The following is a 19,413-nucleotide window of genomic DNA, read 5'->3' as shown; positions in this document are numbered from 1 at the left end:
TATTCCGTTGCTTTGGGGTGGAATGTTCTGAATATGTCTGTGAAGTCCATTTGGTCCAGTGTGTCATTTAAAGTCTTTATTTCCTTGTTGATCTTTTGCTTAGACGATCTGTCCATTTCAGTGAGGGGGGTGTTAAAGTCCCCCACTGTTATTGTATTGTTGTCGATGTGTTTCTTTGCTTTTGTTATTAATTGCCTTATATAATTGGCTGCTCCCATGTTAGGGGCATAGATATTTACAATTGTTAGATCTTCTTGTTGGATAGATCCTTTAAGTAGGATATAGCGTCCTTCCTCATCTCTTATTACAGTCTTTGGTTTAAAATCTAATTTGTCTGATATAAGGATTGCCACCCCAGCTTTCTTTTGGTGTCCATTAGCATGGTAAATGGTTTTCCACCCCCCTTGTTTTGTTTTTTATTTATTTATTTGACAGAGAGAGCCAGAGAGAGCACGCACAAGCAGGGGGAGTGGCAGGCAGAGGGAGAAGCAGGTTCCCCGCTGAGCAGGGAGCCCGATGTGGGGCTCGATCCCGGGACCCTGGGATCATGACCTGAGCGAAAGGCAGACGCTTAACTGACTGAGCCACCCAGGCACCCCTTGGCTGGAGGTCTAATGGCAAAAATCAGTCCCAAACCCCAGCAAGAGCTGCTGCCTTCACTCCCCTGTCCCCACCTGCAGGACAGGAGAACAGTTGTATCATATGCTCAGGCTGATGGGTGAGAGAGCAGGAGGCTTCCTGAGCACCAGCCCATTTCTGTGGTGACAATGAACAAATGGGCTGGAGATGCTGAGGTTAGGGAATCAGACTTCCCTATATCTGTTTCCCCTTCATGCATCCCTAAAGAGATAAGAGTCCAGCCCTAGGCTGTAAGGCATTGGGGATAGACAAGGTCAGGTGTTCTACTGAGCCGAGGCTGGAACCTTACCACCCAATGACATATATGGTATCACCTTTGGAGTATCTTTTGCATTTGAGCAATACATAATTTTAAATTTCCTTACAAATTTCCTCTGTTTAAGTCGTTGATGGAATTGATCGTTACTTTATATTGACGTGAAGGGAAGGAAAAATTCTTCCTCTGACTTTCAAGCTCTTCCCTGGACTAAGAAGTGAATTTACATGAGACAAATTAACAGGAGAAACAAAACCCCAAAGTTTATTATGTGCACACAGAGTCCCTGTTATGATACTGAGACCTGAAGAAATGACCAAGGTGGGCAGGTTTTGAGACAAAGAGCCCATAAATCTGTGAGGCATTGACAGGACAAAGGAAACTTAACTTTGGGAGCTTCAGTCACTTAAGGAATTGTAAACAAACAGACTTGGGCCGGCAGAGTGAGTATACTAGCAAAAAGTCACAAGGGTTGTGGACACGGCCTTCTGGGCTCCAAATGTCCCATCTCTGGTGATAAGGATGGGTCTTTACCTCCTGGCACAAGGAGGGCACCTTTCACCTGGACATTTATCTCCTGCTTTCAGGGGGACAGAGGACAGTCTCAGTGTCCTTCCTGCCCTGGCTGGCTCTTGAGTCACTTTTATTTAAAATAATCAAGATGCCCAAGTGGCCCCTACATAAGAAACACATAAAGGAAAAATACAAGCGGCACGGGTCTATGGTGGCACAGTATTCATGGAAACTACGACCTCCTCATCCCAAGGAAATGAGCTATCAGTGGGGAACACTGAACCCGTTATGTATGATAAGGAAGCGATCCCTAAAGTCACTGTGCAAGTCCACCAATCTGCAGCCTCAGGCCAAGCAAATGTGATGTCAAGAAGGCACAGAAGAGCAGAGAGGATGAAGGCCAGGATGGGTCCCCAAGGAAGGAAGGGAGGAACCCTGGAAAGTTTTAGAGCTAATGACTGTGCAAATTCTATTGCTAGGTGAACCTTGATCAGGTTACCTCAGGCACCAAACGCGGGAGAAGGGAAAACCATTGCAAGAAAAGCAAGTTAATGTCACATGGGGAATGTCACTGGGAACTATCCCAGTTCCCCAAAAGATGACACACATAAAAATAGCCATTGATTGGATTTTAATGAGTCAACCCAGCATTCCTGTAAGCCTGGCATCAAAAAGTAACCCCAAATTCCCTGCTATACTCACATCATGGGAAAATCCACTGTTTTGATAGATCATAGTGCTGTTTTCTGACTTATTCCCCCTATTTTTCTGCAGGGAAAATCTTCACAGTGAGCAAATACTATAATTTCAGCTTTCCTTGTTGTCGTTGGCACCCCAGTAGCAGTGTCTGGCTGGGTTTCAGTAATGACAGGGATCCCTTCACATTTTCCTCGTTACTCATGAGTGCCAGTGCCTGGCTGGCTTTGGCCCCTCCTGGAGCCTCTCCAGCTTTCCCGTCTTTGGCGTATTTGTCCCAGTAGCATCTCCCTTGGACTTCACTGGACGCTCAGACCTGGGAACGTCTGGGAAAGTGTAAAAGAGGGACGTTGCTGGAGAAAGTGAGGACAGAACATTCGCGCACCAGACCAGACCCTGCACACACATCACGTTGTTCATATGCCTAATGACTGTGAGACGTCGATGGTATTCCCGTTTTGCAGAGGAGTTCCCTGAAGCTTGGAGAGTTTGAATACTCTGCCAGTGGCCAACCAGCTAGTGAAGAAGGTGGAACTGGAACGTGACGCGTCCACATTCATTGACTCCAGAGTCGGAAGCTGGGAAACTGCTCCTCACAGCCGATGCCAGGGGCCTGTCCTCAGGCAGCAACCATTCTCCTCATCAGAAACAGAGAAGGATTTTCCTCATTTGTTTTGTTCTTGGTTTTTTTGGAAGACGCTGTATCTGGAGCAATTTTGCTTTCAGATAAAATTTGTATTGCTCTATAATATACACACAGAAAAGAGTCTAAATTATAAATTTCAAATTATCGATCTCAGAGTATTTTCAGAAAGTGAACATGTGTGTAACCAGTGTTACACAAGTGGGCCATTTTATTTATTTAGTGTTTTTTTTTTCTTCAGGAGTTTCTGAAATTTTCTGTGGTTTTTCTAGCTATTGACTATTAATGGAATTTTTTATTAGAGGATGTCTCTTCAGAGGGAGACTAATTCCCAATTTTCATCATGAAGGAATGTGGCCCGTTCACATCTGGCACCAACCAAAAACTAGCCATTGCATAATGAGGGGATTTTATACCTCTGTCTGAAGCAACTGTCTTCTTTCTTCACCGGCCAAAAAGACGCTGGTTCACAACTTGTGTGGCAGCCCTGAACATATATGCCTGTGTTTGGGAATTAAAGGAATTATCTGCTCTTGGAAAATTCTGTAAAGGACTTTTTAACTTTCCTCGATTGCTCTCCCAGCCTAAATGTGCCGGCTGCCCCCGGCGGGACCACATGGTGGCCGCCCGCGCCGAAGCTAGAGGACGGGCAGCGGCGAGCTGCGGTGCTCACTGATGTGGCTGCACTCTGATGGAAACCCAGTGGTGTCCCACTGCAGGGTGAAAGCAAGGGGTTTTTATGAGGGAGAGAAAGGGGGGCAATTACATGAGTTGCAGGGGAAAAAGTGCTGTGGGTGCGAGCACGCTATGCTCCTCTGTTCCATATTGATCGACGACCGAGTCTACTGCAGAGTCCACAAGTGCTGTCCTGTGGGCAGGACGTCTGCTCTCGCGCTGCCTTCTCGACATCGCTGAGGACACTTGCTGTGCTGCACAGTCCAGAGGTTCTGGCACAGCTGACCCGAGGATGGGCCAGGCGGCTTCTCCGCCGTGGACGCTCGGACTCTACAGTGGCCTCGGCCTGTCCGCTTCCCACCAGCGCCTGGAGCAGAACAGGTGCCTGATGAATAGCTGATGAAGGAATCGATGAGTGCACAACACCTCCGTTCATCCAATCTCAAAATCTTCCATTTACTTAACAGTTTATTAACCTTTAGGTCAGCAGACAGTGTCCCTCTGCTCGGCTCCCCGCTTCCCGCCACCTCGAATCCACTTCCAGGTCCTGCCACCATGCCTCCTACTTATCCTGTGAATCTCAAGGCTTCTTTCTCTCATCCCCCCATCTGTACGCTTGTCATTTTATGCCCAGAGTTTGAACCGTCATCTAGTCTTTTAAGTCCATTCTCTATGCAAGACTCATTGTTGCCAGAAAGCTCCTACATTCTTTTTACAGAGTATCCCCGTTCTCAAAAATTAATGCAAAAACTAAAAGGGGCTACCTCAGAATCAGGGAATTACAAATGATTTTAACTTCCTTCTTGGTACATTGTTGTATTTTCCAACTTTTCGACAATAATAATTTTAATTTGAAATTCCAATGTATATTGTTTTTCTAAAAAGATAGTATTCTTTATCCATTAATTCTGTAAGTATTTACTGACTGTGTGCTAGGTATGTCTTAGGGTCTAGGGACACACTTCTTGCTCTCAAGGAGCTCACAGTGTAATGGGAGAAAAGGAGTAAACAGATCGTTGCAATCAACTGAGAGAGATGTGTCCTGGGGTAGCTGCCCCCGGGGGCCCTACAGGGATCAAGCAGTCATTGCGTAGTTTTGGAGCCAGTGAGGGACAGATATATTCTTTCCTCTGGGTCAGGAAAATCTTCGCAGAGGAAGTGTAAGGGTAGTCTTAACCCCCGTGAGAATACAGAGGGAAAGCAGGGGGTGAGGAAGGTGAAGGGGGAAGAGAATGTGCAAAGCCCAAAAGAACGGTTGGAGGAGAGGTGTGCGTGCATGTGTGTATCCATGTGCGTGCGTGCGTGGGAGTGTGCATGTATAGGCATGTGTGCATGTGTGTGAATGTGCATGCACGTGTGTTGGTAGGGGAGGATATCTCCTGACATGGGACTGGGGAGGGAAGCAGGGGCCTGGATTGCTGCAGTTCCAATACAATCCCGAGGGCACTCGTTGGACGTGGAGGATTTAAGCCGGGGCAAAACAGGGTTGAATTTTATTTATATATTTATTATTATTATGTTCAGTTAGCCAACATATAGGACATCATCAGTTTTCGATGTCGTGTTCAACAATTCATTAGTTGCGTGTTAACACCCGGTGCTCAGAAATGCCTTTCTGGCAGATTTCCTTGTCATGCAAAGTACGATACAGACATCTCCAGGATCTGGCTGCCCCCCTCCTCCGCCCTGTGACCCAGGCGGGGTAGTAAACACCCCCCGTAGATGGAAGTATCTTTGACGGTGGGTGTGGCCAGTATTATTTCCTGGAGGGAGAAGCTTTTCCACCTAGAAGAAGCCCCAAATTCCTCTTGGAGGATCACTCTATTAGCTCAAAAATTATACTCCCTCTTCGAGGCTAACTCCTTCATGTAAACCAAAGCTTTTGTCACTTTTTTGTACTTCAATGTGAAAGAATCTCAGATTCTTTTTTGGTGAGTTGATAGATCCTATTTTGCTGCTTTAATCCTCCTTTGTCCTGGCTAGAGGACAGCGGTGATGTGGGCTGGGATGGAGACTGGAGGTCTGGGATTGGAGAGGGAAGGTTGATCATAAGGCTGGAGGCCACCAAGTCAAAAGATGAGTTCCCAAACTTGCTAGTGGTATAGGGGAGCCATGGAGCTAATCTTCTGGAGCACTGGATCCTGGCTCCCAAAGTTTGGTCCCACATCAGCAGTGGCAGCCTGTCCCAGGAATTTGCTAGACATGCACGATTTTGGCTCCTTCCCCAGACCTCTTCCATGGGAACCTCCAGGGTGGAGTCCAGCAATGGTGCTCACCACCCTGGAGTTTAAAGGGGGCATCTATGAGGATTCACGTGAAAATCCGAGTCTAGTTTCTTCTCCTTCCTGCCCCTTCACGCTCCCTGGCCACAAAGATAAAACCAGATGAAAATCAGATGTTTCAGACACCTTTGAATGGCTGCATTAAAGGAGGTGCTATTTAAAAAGCCCTATTCCAAAAAAAGAAAAAGAAAAGCTACTGAGTCCCGATGATGTCCCAGCTACTTTCGAGGCACAGTAAATACGAAGATGAGCGCTGGCCCTGCCATGGAGGCCTGCCCAAGCCTGTGTATGCGCGTGCGTGTGCGTGCGTGCACGCGTGCGTGTTGGGAAGGAGAGAGGATGGAAAGTGAGGAAGACTTTTTTGGAAATGAGCAATCAGTTAGAGACTATATGTCAGATTGTGGGAAGGTGTGCCCTTGTCAAAGGACCAGCGTGGAGAAAGCTTCCCTCATCAGGGCCTGATCCTTAAGAGACAGAAGGGCATTGTGGGCCCCCAAGGAGGTCAGAGCTGGCTTTTTCTGGTGGCTTCACTGTGATGGGAAAGGGGCATCTGCCTCCTGGTTACTCTCCATCTTAGTCAAAGTGCTACATGGCATCCAACTCCATTCCCTGGGCGTCTTTCAAGGATTTCTCTAAGGGTGCTGTCCGCTTTGCTGCTTCCTGACCCTCCCACCTGCTCTAAGGAGCAGCCGGTCCTACCCAGACTTTCCTCAGGCCAGGCTAATGCCTGGCAAACCTCTTTCTCCTACTCAACATTCATCGTGCTTGTGCTGCAAACAATGAACTTGGTCCTTAGGAGGTTTCCAAAGAAGTATGAGATACCTACCCTCACATACATACGACCTGGTTAAGGACATGAGACCTGGACCAAACAACATAATAACAATAGTATAGACCACAGATGATCGATGGAAGAATCGCAGGATCCTTCAACGCCGTAGGAGGCCGGGGGCCGGCAGGCTGTGAGCGAGTCTGTGTGCTGCTCCCGTACAGCCTAAGGCTAAGAATGTTTTTCCATTTTAAGATGGCCAAAAAACTGAAAGAAAAATAATAAATCAAAAAATGTGAAAATTATATGAAATTTGAATTTCAGTGTTTATAAAGGAAGATTTATTGGAGCACACCCATATTCGTTTGGTTATATCTTGTCGACGGCCGATTTCTTGCTGCCAGGCAGAACTGAGTAATTGGGACAAAGACCACACAGCCTGCAAAGCCTAACACGCTTCCTTGTGTACAAGAAAAACAGTCCCTAAAACAGGGCGGTGAGGCCGACAGGCACGACCATCACCAACATGTCCCTCCCACTTCTCAGCTTCTCCCTTTCCCGGCCTCCCAGCACTTTCAAGAAACCTCAGGGCTCCTGGTTGGAAAACGTGGTCGCTATGGTCGTTCAGAGCAGGTAGAGATTGTCTGGGGCCGTTAGAGATCTCTAGAAAAAATGAGCATCAGGCTGGGCTTTAAACACTGGGTAACATTAAGAAAGAGTATCGAAGTATAGTTTTCAAAAAGTTAAAACCGTGACTCATAAAAGATCTATTCAATTAACTGATGAGAGAATGAGCAGGATGGTGAAACTAGTCCGAAAAATATTTGAGAAACGAAGTGCGCACAGGCATCTGAAAGAGGAATGCTAGAGTAAGTTTAGGCCAGCTACAAAACTGGGTAATACCTGTAAGACAATAAAACCACAACCGCTGGGGTTATCTTTTCTATGGGACAGAAATCACTGATATTGCTGATAGGCCAAAATTATCAATTAACATGTGGGTTCACTAAGTCTAGACTTTTAATCAATAGTGAGTAACAAGTCAAACAAAAGTGCATTCTCCTACATGATTAGATAAGCCTTGGGTGGGCCAGTCACACGGTAGTCTGACAGGACATTAAAAGGACAGGCCGTCCTCTCTTTGCCTGAGGCACAGGTTTTGTCTTTTTCTTCACAAAGGTAGAGAAGAGTATCCCTTTAAGGTTTTGTTCCCAGAAAATGTTGGGAGGTGAGAATGTACATGGGATCTGGGGCCTGTTTTGGGAGCTGGCTCCTCCTCAGGAGCTGGGCATGGGGGGAGGCTCCAGCCCTGCCTTCCTTGGCTTGGTCAGGCTTCCAACTTACGCTATGCATGTGACCTTCTCAACCAAAAGTCCCCCACCTTCTAAGGGAAATATTAAGGTTCCCTTTACCCTCTGAAAAGCCTTTAAGGATGGAATGTCCAAAAAAAACCCTAAACAACCAAAGAAATGACAACGTGAATTCATTTTTGCCCATTTGATCAATAAGATAATGGCATCTTCTTATTGTTTTTGACTTGCATTTTGCTGGCTACTAGACATCTGTAGATACACGCTTTCCTCCGCATTTCCTGCTCATATCTTTAGTTTTCATATTTCCTTTTTTTATTGAGTTACTTTCTTTCATCTTACAAATCTGTAACAGCTCTTTTATATTTACAAAGGAAATGACTCTTTATCTATTATATTCACAGCAAATATTTTCTCCAGGTTGTCATTTTGGCTCAGTTTATGGTGTCTTTTAACATTCCAAACATTTGAAGAAAAATTTCCTATGTGATAATATCTGCCCATCTTTCTCTTTGGCTTATAGATTTCCTACATTGCTTAAGTGTGTCTCCCTACTCTTAAAGAGATCAGTATAGTCTCATAAATTATCTTCTCACATCTTTCATCTTTTCTTTCTTACACATGGGTCTTTAATCGATCCCAAATTTAATTCTATACGTAGTGTGAATAGGAAGCTAGTGTTTTTCTTCTCGTGGCCAGCTGTCCCAGAACTACTTTTCAAATTCACCATCGAGTCCCCAGTAGAATTAAAATGCTACCTTTGTCCGACATCAAGTTCTCCTGTATACTTGGCTCTTCTTAACTTTCATTCTTGTTACAGATTAATTCCTAGACTCTTATTAAAATCCCCGTTTTGAATGCAGGCCAGAGTGTCTCTGGGTTCCTCGAACACATGACTGAGCTCCTCGCAGCCATCTAGACGGGTCTCTTGAGAACCAGCCGGGGTGTTCCCGGAACTCTGGGATCCGCCACACAGCCGTGCAGCTGCCGGTCACGACCAGGCCACCGTGGTTTTCCTCCGCATGTACATCCTGAAGTGGGCTCCTTCTGCAGGCTAATCCTTTCTAAGCAGAATTCAGTTAACAAGCAACGTGTTTGAAGGAAAGTAGATCCAACATCAAAATCTGGTTTGTGGCTACCACGGGCCGCTATTTCCCTGTGAAAACTGAGCCGGTTCACATTCCTTTAACACGGAGCACCTGCCATGTGACAGCTCCATTCCGACAGTAAACACAACAGACAAAACTCCTTCCGCTCAAGGGCCGAGCTGCAAGAGACGGTGACATATGTGGGGAAGAGTGCAAATCTTCGGACACAGCGCAGGTAACTTCTACCCGCCACCCACGTCAGGAGAGAGTATGTCCAGCTCCCCGGGCTCCAAATAGAACTACTCCCTCCCTCCCTCCAACTGTAACTACTATCTGATGACTATCAATAAATATTTGTTTTGCCAGTTCCTGAACTTTATACAAATAGAATCCTAATATATACTATCTTGTGTCTGACTTCCTTCCCTCATGTTGTTGAATCCAGCTGCAATGTATTCGTTGTGTGGTATCCCATATTATGAAAATGCCACCATTTTTCTATCCACTCGATATTTCATTATTTCCAGTTTGGGGATATTGGGAATAAAGTTGGTATGAACATTCTTATAAATGTGTATGGGTGATCATATTACTCATTTCATTTCTCTGAACTCAGGAATGGATTTGGCTGGTTCAATTACACATATAGTATATTTATATATATATAGTAAATTATATATATATGATACAATATTATATATTATACATATCATATGTGTGTGTATATGTGTGTGTGTTTATATATATATGGTGTCTGTTATAGGATATGGTGTCTTGGTGTCTTTCATTATTCTGAACACCAATTATTTTGTGTGTGTGAGGGTATCTGTCATCCTTTCTCTTTTGGCTTTTACATTTCCTGTGTTGTTCATTAATCTTTCTCTATATTTTTTATATAATATATAAATATATGCATACATATTTATATACTATATATATGACAAAGAATTCATATACAGAGTATATTAAAAAACTACTGGTCAATAAGAAAATGATAGATAATTCAATTTTTAAAAAGATAGGCAAAAAACTAGGACACTTCACAAAATAGAGACTACTTAAATGGTCAATACACACATGAAAACATATAATTGGGAAATGCACATTAAAATCACAGTGAAGGGGCACTTGGGTGGCTCAGTTGGTTAAGCGTCTGCCTTCGGCTCAGGTCATGATCTCGGGGTCCTGGGATTGAGTCCCGCATTGGGCTCCCTGCTCAGTGGGGTCTGCTTCTCCCTCTCCCTCTGCCGCTCCCCTTGCTTGTGTGCTCTCTCTCTCAAATAAATAAAATCTTTTAAATAAATAAATAAACAAAATCAGTCAAATACCACCACTCCAAGTTACCAGAATGGCTAAGATTAAAATGACCCAACATACTTCCCAAAGCAATCTACAGATTTAATACAATCCCTATCACAATATCAACAGCATTTTTCAGAGCTGGAACAAACAATTCTAAAAATTTATTTGGAACCACAAAAGGCCTCAGATAGCCAAAGCAATCTTGAAAAAGAAAAAAAAACTGGAGACATCACAATCCCAGATTTCACGTTATATTACAAAGTGGTAGTAATTAAAACAGTATGGTACTGGCAGAAAACAGACACGTTAAGTCAAGGGAATAGAATGAACATGGAAATAAACCCACAATTATATGATCCATTGATCTCCGACAAAGCAGGAAAGAATATACAATGAGAAAAGACAGCCCCTTCAACAAATGGTGCTGGGAAAACACGGATGAGGAAGTCAAGATTGCACAGCACAGGCAGGGACCAGAAGCTACGTCCAAGACATATGAGAACTAGAGAGGCAAGAAGAAAGAGAACGCAGGACTGCGGGCCTCAGCCTTGTAGAGGAGAGTGGACAGAGTAAGGTATGAGCAGATGAGAATCCCTCCACCCAGGCTCCGCTCTCATGTGAGCTCCCAGGTGGCCAAGGAGAGAGCTTTGAGAGCATGACAATGGCTGTAAACATGCAATTAAAGAAGCCAACATTTATTGAAAGCCTAGTTCATGTTGGGCACTGCTGGGCTCTATCAACCATGAGCAACAGAAAATGATAGATAAACAGAAATGTCCAGCTGTGGGGAGCTCACCTCACGTGTGCTGGATTATTCTTACCCCTTTCTACAGGTGGCAGTAACGAGCTCAGACTAAGACCATACAGCTCCTAACCGGCAAAGTCAAGGTTCAAAAACAGGATCTGACTCGAAGGCCGAGTTTTCTTCACTATTTTGACAGTGGACTGTCCAAGAAGGAAATTTTACTCATTTATTTGAAGAAATGTTAACAAGTCTCTACTACATATCAGACATTTGTTCAGGCACCAAGGATGCCGTGATGTATGTAGGATGCAACTTACTTTTTATTTAGAAATGGCAATCCCTGCATGATGACTTCCTCACTGTCCTGAAAAATACAGAGTCTGGCTGGAATCAATCTTGAGAAGAGAAAGAAATAAACAGTAAAAGTAAGCATAGCCCATATATCAGAAAATTTTATCCGTGCAATGCTATTTCTAAGTGGAATTTAATGGTAGATATATAAACTGTTGAGTACTGAAGGAAAGTATCTAGGAGCAGTTTAGGCCATACTGTGGGTTTAAAAAAAATTATTACATTAATTTTTTTATGAATTTATTTTTAGTCAACTTTATCGATATATAACGTACATACAGTTAGATGTATATTCTGGTGAGTTGGGGCAAATGTATACAAACCACCACCACAATGAGGATATAAACCGTCTGTGTGGTAATGTCAGCAAGATGGCAGAATGGGGATCCTTTCCTATCTAAAGACACTGATTCAATAATACATGGAACCATTCCGTTTTTGAGAAATCCAAAAACCAGTTAAGTGGCTTCTGCATCCCAGGTGAGTACAAAATTAGCCTGACCAGAGCCAGTAGCAAAATTCATGGCACAGATTCACCATTAGCAGCTCCCCCTGGATCAGGACCGTGGGTAAGGAGAAAATTCCCAGCTCCCAGGTTCTCTCTAGGGAGAAAAAGAGAAGACTGGACATTACATCCAATGTTCAGGCTTTTCAGGGAGCTGCCCGAGGAACTGGTTTCTGTCTTGTTCTACTCTAGGTGCTGACAGGAAATGGCATGAGTTGGGGGGCCACTGAGAACAAAGGGTATGGTTTGGAGCACTCGCTCACCATACTGCCTCCCTCTGGCTCAGTGCAGTGAGTGGAAGAAAAACCCCAACTCCTGGCTCCACTCTGGGGAGTATCTGATCTTCTGGCTTTTCAAGGGGCTTCCCAAGGGACTGACTTCTGTCTCACCTGTCTCAGAGAACAGATGGGACCCAGTGGCATAGACATACAGGAGCCTTGCTGCCGAGCTGTTCCTTCAGAAAACCCACGGTAGAACGGACAGAGGTTCCCTTCTTGGGAGAAAGAGAAGAGTGGAGTTTAAGTCCAACGTTCTGACTTTTCAGGGCGCTGCCCACAGGACTGGTGTTTGTCTCACCTGACACAGTGGGACTCTCTCTCTAGAAGCCTTGGCAGCGCCAGAAACAAAAAGAGCTGGCTCAAGAGCCCCTGCGTTACTGCAGACAGATGCCCAAAGAAGCAAAAGATTGCAAGCTCCTGAAAAAAGAAGCTGGCAGATGCATCTAATTCAGAATTTACATGTCCAATCCCAGAGAAGACACATCAGAGGAAAGGTCTGAGAGGTCTATAGGTTGAAACAGAAGGGTGCTAGAAACACCACCAAAGCATTTGATGGAAAGCTCACTGGTAAGGGCAAATATACAGAGACACACAGAATACTGAAACACCATAAGAGTGGTGTGTAAATCACTTCTAATGCTATTAGACGAGTTAAAAACAAAAGTGAAAAATAAGTATAAAAATATGTTCATGGATACGCAATACAGAAAGATGTAATTTGTGACATAGTAACAGAGAGTGGGGGGCAGACGTAAAAATGTAGTTTTGGTATGTATGCAGCTGAAATTAAGTTATTATCAGCTTGAAGCCGGTTTTTATAACTATAAGATGTTTTATGTCAGCCCCACGATAATCACAAAGAAAGTACCCCACGAAGATACACAAAAGAGAATGAGAATAGGATGAAAACATGCCATGCAGACGCACAAAATCAACAAACACCAAGGAAGGTGGCAGGAGAGGGACCGAAGTGCTACAGAACAGAGGAGAGCAATGACCAAGAAGACAACGGCATGTCCTTCTCTACATAATTACTGTAAATGAACATGGATGGAACTCCCCAACCCAAAGACACAGAGTGACTGAAAGGATCAAAACACAAGATCCAACTGCACACTGTCCACAAGAGACTCACTGTAGATTTAAGGACATGCAGAGGCTGAAAGCGAAGGATGGAAAAAGATAATCCAGGCAAATGACAACCAAAAGAGAGCTGAGGTGGCCATACTTGTCTCAGAAACGAAGAGACTGTAAGTAAAAAGTTGACACAGAAGACAAAGAAGGACATCCTACAATGGCAAAGACCCAACAGTTTTAAGTACATATGCACCCAACCTTGACACCTGCATATTTGAAGCAAACGCTGCCCGAAGGGACTGTGGAAAGAGACCACAACACAGGAGATTTCTATCCCCCGCCTCCAGTGATGTGAAAACTGAGTTTCCACACACAAAAGAAGGAAACTGGAAAGTTACCGTGCACTGTACGCAAAAACCAACTCAAAATGGATTAGACCTAAGTGTAAGCAAGCTCAGAGGACAAGCTTCAGAACATGGGTCTTGGCAATGATTTACTGGATCTGACACCAACAACACAGGCAACAAAAGCAAAAAAAAAAAAAAAAAAAAGACAAGTAGGATTGTATCAAACTAGCACACTTCTGCATAGCACAGGGAACAGCTAATAGAGTTACATACATACAGGCAACATAGGCAACATACGGAATGGGAGAAAATATTTTAAATCGTATGTCTGAGAAGGGGTGAATATCCAAAGTATACATAATGAACTCCAACAACTCAACAGCAATAAATAAATTAATTAATTTTAGAAACCTAATAACCCATTTGAAAATGGGAAAAGAACTTGAATAAATAGTCTCCAAAGAAGACATACAGATGGCCAACAGATACATGAGAAGATGCTCATTAATCATCAATGAGTAATCACCAGTGAAATGCAAATCAAAACGACAATAAAACATCACATCACACCTGTTAGGATCATTATTTTGAAAAAACAATGTAAGTGTTGGTGAGGATGTGAGGGTTAGAAGCCTGGTGTATCGTTGGTGAGAATATAAAATAACACAGCCACTGTGGAAAACAGTACAGACGTTCCTCGAAAAATTAAAAAATAGGACTACCTCACGATCCTGCAATGCCAATTCTGGATATTTATCCAAAAGAATTGAAAGCAGGATCATGGAGAGATATTTGTGCTCCCATGTTCATGGCAGCATTATTCACTAGAGTCAAGTGGTGGAGAATGACTAGACAAAGAAAATGTGGTATATGCATACAGTGGGATAGTATTTAGCCTCAAAAAGAAGATCCTGCCATACACAACAACATGAATGAGCCTTGAGGCCGGCATGCTATGTGAAACAAGCCAGTCACAGAAAAACAAACGCTGTGTAACTCCACTTACATGAGGCAGTGAAAATAATCAAACTCCCAGAAGCAGAACGTACCAGGGTGGTTTCCAGGGGGGAAATGCAGTTGCTGTTCAGCGGTGGGTTTCAGTCATGCAAGATGCAGAAGTTCGAGAGACCTGCCTACAACAATGTGGATACAGTTAACAGAATTGTACTGCACCCCTAAAACATTTGTTGAAAGCATAGATCGTGTGTTATATGTTTTTGCCTATAATAAAAAAAATGGGGAAAAAAATAAATTGCTCCCACTTTGGAACATTTTTGTCTTTAGAAACACTAATTACCACAGCAAAATTTTTTGTCTTTCCCTGGGGTACAGAATCTATCCATTCTATCCAGAGTATTTCAACCCCTCACTCCTGGTGTGACATACAACCCAAATCCCCGTTTTGAGACTTCACGCGACAACCAAGCATCGCTTCAAAAGTCTGGGCCATATTGACCTCCACTACACTGTGGGGAAAAAAAAGATATAAACCATCTCCATTACCTCAAAAAATTCCTTTGACCTTCTGCATTAACCCCTTTCTCCCACCCTCAGTCCCTGGGAAGCAGTGATCTGATTTTTGTCATGTGCTTTTTCGTCTTTTCTAGAAAGGCATAGAAACAAATCATGCAGCATGTAACCTTTTGTGACTGCCTCCTTTCACTTGCTATGTTTTTAAGATGTACCCCCATGTTGTCACCTGCATCAAAAGTGGTTTTTGTTTTTTTGCTGGGTAGCATTCCGATTTGTTTTGCATTTTTTCAAGAAGGTGGTTGCAATTGCACCTGCATAGTGGAGTCCCAAAGACACCTGACTCTGCTCAGCACCTGAGCACCAGAAGCTGTCCCGAGTCACCGGTGGGTTCGCAGGGAAGTCAATATCCAAAGTCAGGCAGACTTCTTTGCTGAGCGACTCTGCTTCCATGCTTCTGCGTGCTTTTCCTTGAGAGCCTGTGGCCAACTGCGTGGGTTCCCCTTTAGCCCAGCTTCTCCCCACCCAAAGTCATTTAGTGAGCTCTTGCTCCCTGGTGGAGCAGGGAATCAAAGCACGTTGTAAACCTCTCATCCAGATCACTGGTTTTCAACCCTGCCTGAGCAGGAAGAACGCTACCATTAGAATCATAAAACATGTCCACATGCCAATCCCCACCCCTGACCTTGACATTAGAAGCTCCAGGCTGGGGCTAGAGGGTAGGCATCTTAAACATGGTGACCGGTTCCAGTGAATCACCAGGGCTGAGAAGGCCCTGTTTGAAGATCTTGATTCTGAGAACTTGAACTCTCTAGTGTACAAGACTTCATCTTTTCTCATCTGTCTCTTCCTCTTTCCCTAAGACAAGACAAAAGACTTGGGGACAGTCGTCTGTGGAGAAGCCTGTGCCTTCCCCATCGGCGCTCTGCAGAATTGGCTGAAGGGAGTCCGGAACCACAACTCCGAAGGGCCCCGGGGCGCCGTCACCCAGGCCTGCTGCCTCCACTGAGCGGGAAGGCCAGCGCCGAGCGGGAGCACAGACTGAGGCCGACTTCCTGGCTTACTCTTGAGCCCGGCGCCGCACGCAGAGGTGCAGGTGCCACATCACCGTATGAAGGCCGGCCAGGTCTGTGTGCCCGCCTGCTGCACTGAAAGATGGCCAGCCTCCTCTCTGGGCCAGCTTGACCAGGGGGCTATAGAAGCTCTCTAACTAACCTTATGTATGAATTTTACAAAAACAGCCGCGAAAAGTGCCCCAAACTGTTGTGTCGTGAAAAGGAATTAATCTATGGTCTACATATAGACATGGCTTTTTTCCCCTCATGGTCTTAATTTTATGGTGACTATTACTGGCCACTGTAGAGGAAATGAAGTCATTCCCGTACACATGAGGCATTGCTGATACCAGAGCAAATTTACAGAGAAATAGCAGAACACAACTTCCTAAATAATCTGAAAAACTCTATATCTGGTATTGAAGTTTGAAGAGTTCTTATTTTTCCTTCCTCTTTTGCAGAAGACTCAGAATGATTTAATTTAGACTCTTCCACCTTTCCTTAGCTGGCATGGTTTTAGGCGGAAATGAAAAATATTGCATACGTGACTTAAAAAAATTAATGCGAGAGTAGGCCTCAGCGGGAGAGGGAAAGAGCACATACTGGGCTGGGAGCTCTGGACGCCTCTGCCCACAGCCTCTGCAGAGCCAGTGCCCAGAGAGGTTTTCTCAGCCATGCTTCTGTGGACAACTGACCCGCCATCGTGGCCGCAGGTGTATCTCACAGAGGGGTACCTCACCCAAAGCACTCACGGGCTGGCAGATGGGCTCGGGACATGCGCACAAAAGGTCTGCTTGCAGAGGGGCTCCACACTGAGCAGTGACTGGCCAACCAGGCGGGTCCTCTCTCCGAGGGCCCTTGAACACAAGCAGTTCGGTTGGTCAGTGCAGGCAAAAGGAAAATCAATTATAAGCCCATGTTGGAAGATGAGTCACTCCTTGAATAGAAAGTCAGAGGGAGTGAAGATGCCCACTTCCAAGGAGTCAATTAGCACAGGAGTCTTTCACCAGGAAGCAAGACTGTGTGCTGGGTTACCTGAAATATTATTGGGGAGCCATGGGGCAGGATCCAACTGGAGACCCAGATACTCCATGTCTAAATAGTTAGACGTTATCAATCAGATCATGCCCATGACTCCGTTCTTACTCCCAGCCAACAACCTGAAGCAGATGAGGGCTCACAGAGTGATGGGCAAAGAAGCTGAAGACTCCCACTCTCCGTGCACAGTCTCCATGCCCTCGTGTCCCCCAGCCGCCTGTAGGCATGAATGGTAGTGTGAGTCTGCTGAGCCAGGGTGGAAACTGGTTTCTGGCCAGGGCTCTGTGGCCTGACTGGCCCTGTCTGAACCTAGGATCAGGACTTGTCAGGTCAAGCGCTCAGGTGACCACCTCAGCACATCCCTTTTCTGACACAAGATTTCCAGGTAGTTGTAAGCACCTTCCCAGACTGCATGACCCCAGCAGAGAGGAGCAAAGAAGGAAGGATACCAGGGGAGCCTCATCTGCAGAGACACACACATCACAGGGGAGACTCCTCCTTGCCTGAGCCCCCCACCACTCAGAGGTACACATCAGCACGCCGCAGCCCAGCCTCTACAGACGTGGAGGGCCAGTTCACCCTGTACATTCTTCTCCCATGTGCTGTTCACTGAAGGGGCTAAGAAATTTTCAGAACACCTTCTTGGGATGCCAAATAGAAAAAATAGCTTCTCTATGTCAGGGTTTTTGATATGCAAGACTCTCTAAAGTATGGGGCCCACGTTGGGGCCTTTTCTGTCCTGCTCTAAACGTGGCACCGGTCATGTGCCCACAGACCTTCTGGCCTTCCCTCCTGCACACAGCATCCTCACCATGAGCTCCCACCATGGAGTAACCCCGGGCTGTTGTAGCCCCGTGCTTGAAAAAACCTAACTACAATGCACTAAACCATGACAAGTGAGACCAATCATTTCCCCTCTTTCCTGCTCGATGTGTGTATATATATAATATATGTGTGTATATATATAATATATATGTATATATATATAATATGTGTGTGTATAAGCATAAATACATCTAGAGCTTTCATTTCCCTGCCATGAACAGAGCTTACAGTCTTAGCAGAGAATACAGAATAGAAACAGGCAATTATAATGAACAAAGGAGGGTCATGCCCCTGACCCAGACCTAAGGTCAGGGGAAGCTCCCCGATGAAGTGACATTTAAAATGAGACTTGAGAGGAGGAGGAGCAAGATGGTGGAGGAGTAGGAGACCTAAATTTCATCTGGTCCCAGGAATTCGGCTAGATAGGGGTCAAACCATTCAGAACACCTACAAACTCAACAGGAGATCAAAGAAAAGAATAGCAACAACTCTCTGAACAGAAAAGCGACCACTTTCTGGAAGGCAGGACGTGTGGAGAAGTGAATCCGAGGCGATATTCAGAAGGACAGATGGCGGGGGAGGGGGCCTCTGTCCGCTGCTTCTGGCAAGTGATAGAGCCGCGGAGCACAAAATCGGAACTTTTAGAAGTCGGCTCCGCTGAGGGACGTCGCCCCACTGGCTAAGCGGAGGGTGGAACCCTCGCAGGACAGTGTGGTCTCAGGACCCTCGGGGTCACAGAAAGCCCGGGGATGCCTGAGTGCAGCAGAGCTCCCAGGTATCAGAGTGGGGAAGCCGGCTGCAGAGACGGAGCCGAGGCGTGGGCTCTCAGCTCGGGTTTGCCATAACCTGTGATCTGCGGCACAGTCGGGCCACTGCTCCTCCAGCAGGGACCCAACAAGCAGCAGATCCGGGGAGACTCACCTTCCTTCCTGCAGGAATCTGCTGGGTTTGGAGGATCCACATGGGGTCGTGCACCGGAGATAGAAATGCTCAGTCACAGGCCGGGTGAACACGGAGGTGAGCACGGAGTGCGGCCGGAGACCGGGGGAGACGGGAGTGATTGACTGCTTTTCTCTGGGGGCTCACTGAGTTCTCGGCTCCTCCAGGTGGAGACTGGGAGGCCGCCATTTTCACTCTCGTCCTCCAAAGCTGTACGGAAAGCTTGCAGGGAACAAAAGCTCCCGAGAGCAAACCCGAGCAGATTACTTAGCCTGGACCAGGCAAGGGCGGGGCAGTTCCGCCTCCGGCAAAGACATTTGGGAACCACGGCAACAGGCCCCTCCCCCAGAAGATCAGCAAGAACAGCCAGCCAAGACCAAGTTTACCGATCAATGAGAACGGCAGAACTCCAGTGCTAAGGGAATACAGCACATAGAATTCATGGCTTTTTTCCCATGATTCTTTAGTCTTTCAAAGTTAATTTTTTAAATTTTCTTTATTTTTTTCCTTTTCTATTTTTTTTGAATTTTTCTTTTTCCCTTTTTCAACCAACATCTTATCAATCCCTTTTTTAAAAATCTTTTTTATTTTTCATTTTTAGAGTCATATT

The 19,413-nt window shown here is 45.3% G+C and overlaps 1 protein-coding gene across 4 annotated transcripts in view; it reads right to left on the bottom strand.

Annotated features, from left to right (window-relative positions):
• Positions 1-19,413, bottom strand: part of LOC102734896 (macrophage metalloelastase) — a 54,800-nt gene that overhangs the window by 24,617 nt on the left and 10,770 nt on the right. The window contains exons 1-2 of one of the 4 annotated variants that reach the window (XM_081799584.1): positions 18,786-19,246; positions 14,526-14,609 (exon numbers count right to left, since the gene is read on the bottom strand). The exons of 1 other annotated variant lie outside the window; for it this stretch is intronic. Coding sequence is in view for 1 of the 3 variants with exons in the window: in XM_081799582.1 (XP_081655708.1) it covers positions 18,786-18,827 (42 nt within the window). In the remaining 2 variants the exon portion in view is untranslated. Of the gene's footprint in view, positions 1-14,482; positions 14,610-18,785; positions 19,249-19,413 lie in introns of those variants that run through there. 2 more of the 4 variants (XM_081799582.1, XM_081799583.1) reach the window with 2 other exon arrangements.

This window comes from Leptonychotes weddellii, chromosome 11 (genome assembly GCF_054177405.1).
Source record: "Leptonychotes weddellii isolate Sample4059 chromosome 11, ASM5417740v2, whole genome shotgun sequence".
Lineage (NCBI taxonomy): Eukaryota > Metazoa > Chordata > Mammalia > Carnivora > Phocidae > Leptonychotes > Leptonychotes weddellii.
Note: the sequence above shows the minus strand (reverse complement) of the source record. Positions and strands in the feature narration are given on the sequence as shown.